Source organism: Electrophorus electricus, chromosome 14 (assembly GCF_041902795.1).
Source record: "Electrophorus electricus isolate QZ-2024a chromosome 14, ASM4190279v1, whole genome shotgun sequence".
Taxonomy (NCBI): domain Eukaryota; kingdom Metazoa; phylum Chordata; class Actinopteri; order Gymnotiformes; family Gymnotidae; genus Electrophorus; species Electrophorus electricus.
This window is the reverse complement of record NC_137510.1, coordinates 20,532,879-20,539,096: the sequence shown is the minus strand read 5'-3', so window position 1 is coordinate 20,539,096 and position 6,218 is coordinate 20,532,879. Positions and strand designations below refer to the sequence as shown.

The 6,218-nt window shown below is 42.6% G+C and overlaps 1 protein-coding gene across 1 annotated transcript in view; it reads left to right on the top strand.

The window, feature by feature from the left end:
* The first annotated feature begins 1,426 nt into the window (after positions 1–1,426).
* hapln2 (hyaluronan and proteoglycan link protein 2) overlaps positions 1,427–6,218 on the top strand; it is a 10,831-nt gene continuing 6,039 nt past the window's right edge. Inside the window, exons 1-3 of the mRNA XM_027029350.3 lie at positions 1,427–1,654; positions 2,940–3,040; positions 3,143–3,502. Coding sequence (XP_026885151.2) covers positions 2,965–3,040; positions 3,143–3,502 — 436 coding nt within the window. The 5' untranslated portion in view covers positions 1,427–1,654; positions 2,940–2,964. The remainder of the gene's footprint in view (positions 1,655–2,939; positions 3,041–3,142; positions 3,503–6,218) is intronic.

Below are 6,218 nucleotides of genomic sequence, written 5' to 3'. Positions count from 1 at the left end.
AAAATTTATAGGCATTAGTCACGAGAGAGCCAGCAGGTATTAACTTAAACTTAATCTCCATGGCAACTACCCTTTAGGGTAAGTCTTTATTTTTCTAGAAATATCAAACATCTTTGTCAGAAAAGGATGGGACCAACTGACTCCACACCTTGAAGCAGGCTCCACCCTGAAGCAATGCATCAGATTATTACTGCACTACATCAATCATGTGTGCCAAGACTCAGTACGCTCAGTTGATCTACATGAGCTAGCCCCATTTCTAAGATCTAGACCAAAAATCTCTAGTTATTTTTAGGAGAAGTGGAGGTGCCAGGTTAAAGTAATGTTTGAATGTTCTATAATGTGTCATTTTTCTGTAAAATTTTAATTGATGGGAAATAAGGCATAATCTTAATCATTTCACATTTTATAAAATCACAGGTTCAATTCACTTTGTCCAAATTCAGTGCCACGTTGAGATGATGGGAGAGTACTGCTTCTAGCTCAGAACTCCTCTTATGTCCACCAGGGGGAGATATATTGTAGTTAAATACTCAGATGATTTAGTATGGCAGTGGGAATAAATGGAATTTAATGAGGACCATTCGTATTTACTACTTCCAAAGAAAGTTGAGTACACATTTTAAGCATTGATGAACTTTTGGAGTGGCTTCAAAGTTTGGTTTTGGCAGTTGTTTCATGTGATGAATGTAAAATAACAGAAGCAGTTCCCACATGCATGCTTCAGTGAAAAATACAGGTTATGATTTATGAGCATTGTGTGCTGTCAAGAACCCAGACAGGTTCAGCAAACAAACTGATATCTCATCAAGTTCGGAGCATGCTCGGTCCTGCTATTCTAAAATTCTATAGGTGTGGATAGTATTTGAGGCTTTCCAACAACCCTTCAAATGACATTGCACAACAATATAACAACTGAACTGAAAATCCATCTACCCCCACTTGCCTCCAACTTCAGCTGTGTACTCATCAACAGTGGGAATAGGTTGGCTTGTATCCTTCTACCGCAACTCCAGAAAACCTCTTAATATGTTGTGCAGGGACGGTATCCTGTAAACCCCTGAGTTCTAGTCAACATCACAGATTACTTTAAATCATTGTGCTGAAACAACAACACCTTATTCATCAAAAGGATAAGCTGATGTTTTAGGCAGGATCTGAAAAGGCTGGAGAAGACAAACTGAAGGCAAGCCCAGCAAAAGCACAATGAGGCTGAGAGAAAGAGAGAGAGAGAGAGAGAGAGAGAGAGAGAGAGGCAAAGCTGTCACCCAAGCGTGCCTTTATGAATACTAATTACTGAGGTTCAGAAAGAGACCTATTGATGAATCAGCACAATGAAGAAGGGGCCAGAGGAAGCAGTGGAATCTCATTATTTCATTTATTCTCAGCCTCTTTATCCTGCTGGTGTTTGTGTGTCTGCTGTTGTCTTTGGGATCTGATGGGGATGTTGGTGACAAAGTGGTTATTGTGTATAAGGTCATAGAGAGAAAAAGAGATGGACCACTCTGCTTCCTGTGTCTGAAAACAGCAACTGTCCCGTTTGCAGTGAACATGTCATAGTCTACATAGCCCATCATGCACAAAAACGATTCCCCTAACTGAAACTAATAAAGCAGTACGTCAGGTACTACAACAGGCCAACTCTACTTAGCTGGTAAGTAATAATGGCTCAGATTTTGTATCTTTTGTGTGTTTTTTTTCCACTAACAGTAAAAAATATTCAAATGAAGTGTGAAAAGTAATCTGTAGGATTTACTTTAACAATGCTAGTCTGTTGTATTGTAAAGCGACTGTTGAGTGGTGGTTGATGCAGTGCATTGGTTTGAAGCAACTGACTTAAGAGAAGTCTTTTTTAAAAGTGTACATGGAAGAGGATGACATATTATGATGCATTTCAAACCTGAACAGTAGCCTCTGGTTGATTTGTTAGATTTAGCTATCCATTATATTCAGGGTTCTGCTCACAAGAAACATCAGAGTGCTAATATCTTTCATTCGAAAAAAGAGTTTAGTGGCGTACTCTGCCATCATCCAATGGTCTTTGTATAATGCCACCTGGGAACCCCAGACTTTCAAAATTGTTCTCCAGATCTGAGCCCTCTTCCACCACAAAATACAGCCTGTTGTAATTAGCTATGTACACCACGTTTAATAAAAATATGCTTTTAGACAATGAAGCAACTTCAGCTAACTCAACCAGCTATAAAGAACACAGTGGGGTTGAGGTAAAATAGTAATGCAGGTAGGAACTGGGTTTTGTATGTAATAATATATTTTTCTAGTAACATGACGGTTGAGAACCATTTGCTGCTTAAGTTTGCTTGTGTCTATAACAGGTGTATTCCTGTTTCCCATATTTAGATGAAAATAAGAGATAAGAAAAGGAACAATGGGGGGTCTGTTTGACTCGTTAACATCTGGAGCAGATGGAATAAAAAAATGTTAGTAATTAATCGGTCCAGAGCAAGAGACATACTGAGAGTTTGAAGTCAATCACAGCTGCCAAAGCTTAGAAAATGCTTGCTGAATCCTCTTAGTTGACCATATTTGAAAGAAAATAAATTTAAAAAATGAGAGGTTAACAGGTTAGACACAAGCTTCTGCTCATTTTCTGGTTAGGGTTAAGGTTTCTTGTTTAGAATTGTTACATTGTTGCATTAAAAGGACCTGCCAATGTTGTTAAAAGGTCTGTAACTAAACTGCACTTTGCACACAAACCAAAACTAATTTGGACCTCCGGGTGTCCAGTTGCACTTAACTGAACTAAACATGAAGTCCTTTATAAGGTAAATCAGATTATAAAAGACTAAATTGCGCAGACTGTGCAGACCAGAAACAATGTGGGACAATGTGGCTTTTTTTTCGTACATTCTTTATGCTGTTATAGCTAGAACTTTGAAAATTCAGTTTTGAATGGTAAATATTTTTCTTTTTGCCAGGCTGTATTCAAAGGTGTGTTCAGTTATGAACTGCAAAGCTTTCATTGTGACTGCCAGCTTACTCACATGGACTGAGGCAATTTACCACTACCGCAATAAAGGTAATGATCAAGATGACTGTAAGAATATAATATAATATGCTTTCATTCTATATATAAAGTGTTTCATTTTTAAAACTGCGTATACTGAAAACCATTTTCTAGATAAAGACAAAGAACTGCAATATCTTCTGGAACCACCTGTGTATGCTGAGATAACAGCACGGCGAGGAGAGAACGTAACCTTGCCATGTATCCTACAGACCAAACCAGCTCACTACAGAATTAAATGGACTAAAGTCGAACCCCTTCATCAAGGAGTGGAAAATATTGTTCTCATCACGAATGGCCATAAGGATAAACAGTACGGCACCTTGGGGCCTAGAGCAAGCCTGAGACGTGCACATGCTTTGGACGTTTCCCTTCACCTCATCAGCGTAGAACTTGAGGATGATGGACAGTATCGTTGTGAGCTGATCAATGGCATCGACGATGAAAATGTCATTGTTACTCTGAGGATTGAAGGTACAAGATTATAAACTATCCTAACATATGGGTTATCTGTGAAATCAATAGTATTTTAGTGTTGGCATGGAAGAAGAACCACAGAATGCCATTTCTGCTCAAGAACACCTCTTTCATTGCAAGGCCAAGTCTTTAAAGACTCATAGACAGCAAACAAGCAGAAAAGGGAAACTGAATCTATCAGAGAATACAAGACGTGGGTGGTGGTAGTGGTGATGGTGAAGATGCCTAAAAAGACAGACATACACAAGGAGGGTAACACATTTTTAAAATTGCTAATTTAATCAAAAATCAATGCAGCTCATTGAACACACACATTCAAACAAATTAACCAAACCACAATAAGAACATTACATTTGACATTAAAATTAGGTGTACAGCATCCAGGGAGTTTTTAATCATGCTCTTGTCCACTCTTTCATTAGCCCACTCACTCAGAACCCTCCCTGACAAGGATCAACTGTCCCTGTGACCCACACAGCCTGGACAATGTCTCTCAGGTGCACAGGATCATGCCACTAATGCTGTGGCTTCTCTGGCCAGTACAAGTGCCGCTGGGTGCCCATTCCTCCTCAGAAGCTGGTGGTCCCAGTCTGCTCTTGGGGCCATGCCCTCGTGCAACAACACCTCAACAATCCTTTCAGCTTCCTGGCCAGCTAGGAGGTGTAGTCCCAGTTTTCTGGACTCCCAGCTTAGTGCAGACCTCAGCCATGTCTGAAACTCCCAACTGGGAGAAGAACTCCTGAACTAGCCACCTGGCATCCTGGGAGTCCTTGCTGTGCCTTTCTCTGCTCTCTCATTGGCCTATTCCCAAAGCCACACAGCAGTTCAGTCTGCTGGCTAGGCTCAGCAAGCTGCCTGGCCAGCATATTTACGCTCTGGTCTAGTAAGTGTATGTCTCATGCCACTTAGTAAATAGTCCATGGTAAAGAGGACATAGCATCATTCCTAGCATCGTTGGTGGGAAAGAAGCCCACACTATCCATGGCGACCCTCTCCATTGGCGTGCCAGGCATAGAGACTGAAGTGGAGTGTATGACTGTTGCTGCAGTCCCTTCTTTGCCATGCATTTACAGCTGCACATCTGTCTGCCTGGTTATTAGGATCTCTACCACAGCCAGGTCAGTGTCATGCCTATGCTGGAGTGCCACAGCAGGCCCATGCACTGTGCCACACACACTGCCCAGGCACCGGCCTCTCCCACACATGGTAGAACAGCTCATCTAGTGGCTATCCCAGCCAGCATGAAATGCCTTAGCAGCAGGAAATTGCAACATCATCTCTGCCCAACTCAGATTTTGTCCCACTTGGAGTTGACCTCATGTGTCCTCCTACTGGGTGTGATGGAGCTGCTCACTGCTCACAAGTGTGGAGTTACTGAGGTTGACATCAGCAGCATTTGCATGCCTCTCAGCTGCCTCTGCTCTCTCCTCGAGGTGCACACAGTACCAGTATTCCTCACACAGCAAGAAAGGACATCAATGTTACTGCATAGGCATCCACTTAGGTGTCAGATAGTGAAGTGGTAATCCTGCAGCATCAAGATCCACTTCATGACCTGACCCTCATGCTGAACTGCATGATCTCAGTCAATGAAGCCTGATCAGTACACAGGATAAAGGAGATTCCATAGTGGTAAGGGCAAAAATAGTGAAAATAAAAAAAATAGCTCACAACAGCTAACAGCTCCCTCCTCATCATGCATTTATTGTGTTCTGTCTTGCTCAAGCACCATATGTAGTATGCAATGACTCTCTCAATTCCGTCCTGTAACTGTGAAAGGACGGTGCCAAAGCCCTTATTGCTGGAGTCTGTGTCAATGATGAATTTGCTGCCTGCGCTGGGAGATGCCAGCACTAGTGTCTCACATAGCCAAGAAGAGGTAACAGCAAGTGCATGCTCAGGCTCCTCATCCCACTGAAATGCAGCCCTTTTCATCATGAGCCAGTGTAGCAGTGTGACTGTACTGGCCAAAGGCAGGCCAGCACTATGAAGCCAAACCCAGATCCTCCACAACTCACCAACCGGTGTGGGCCACCACCACACTGCATCCACCTTTCTTGGGTCTATTTCCACCCAGGCTTGGCTCATAATGTGTACCAGAAAGCTCATGTGCCACTGAAGGAGGTTACACTTTTACAGTTACAGCCAGAGGTTTGATAGTTTGGAATACCTGCTCAGGCTTGTGAGCACATCATCAAAGTTGGGTGCCTGGAGGAGTACATTAACTAGGTATATGATGCACTGATCCTCGATGATGGTGGCAGGCAATTACTCCATGTTTGAATGTGTTGCCAGTGTATTACAAAGCCCAAAGACCATCATCATATCATCAATTGCCACTTACCAGCTTGCAAGCTTGATCCAAGTCATCATCGTTGCATTAGAGTGGGTACAAGTTGGGATTTGTAACAGCACTAAGTCACCAGTCGTCCCCACATGAGTGCCAGCTTTTATCTGTTTTATTTCTCCAGGTCCACTGGCACTGCCCCAGGGCTATCTGATGGCTCAGTGATTCCTACAGCTGCCATCTCCCTTACTTTCTGCTCTATGGCCTCTTTCTTTACGAACAGAAGCCTGTGGCATCAATGCTGATGAGGGTGCTGCTTGTGTAGGCTGTCAATGGCTCTTGGTCAATTCAGCTCTGGTGCAGCATATTCAGCTCCTCCAGCTTTGTTGTCTTCACTTATGAAAAGCCAGGATGCCTTCAACCTGA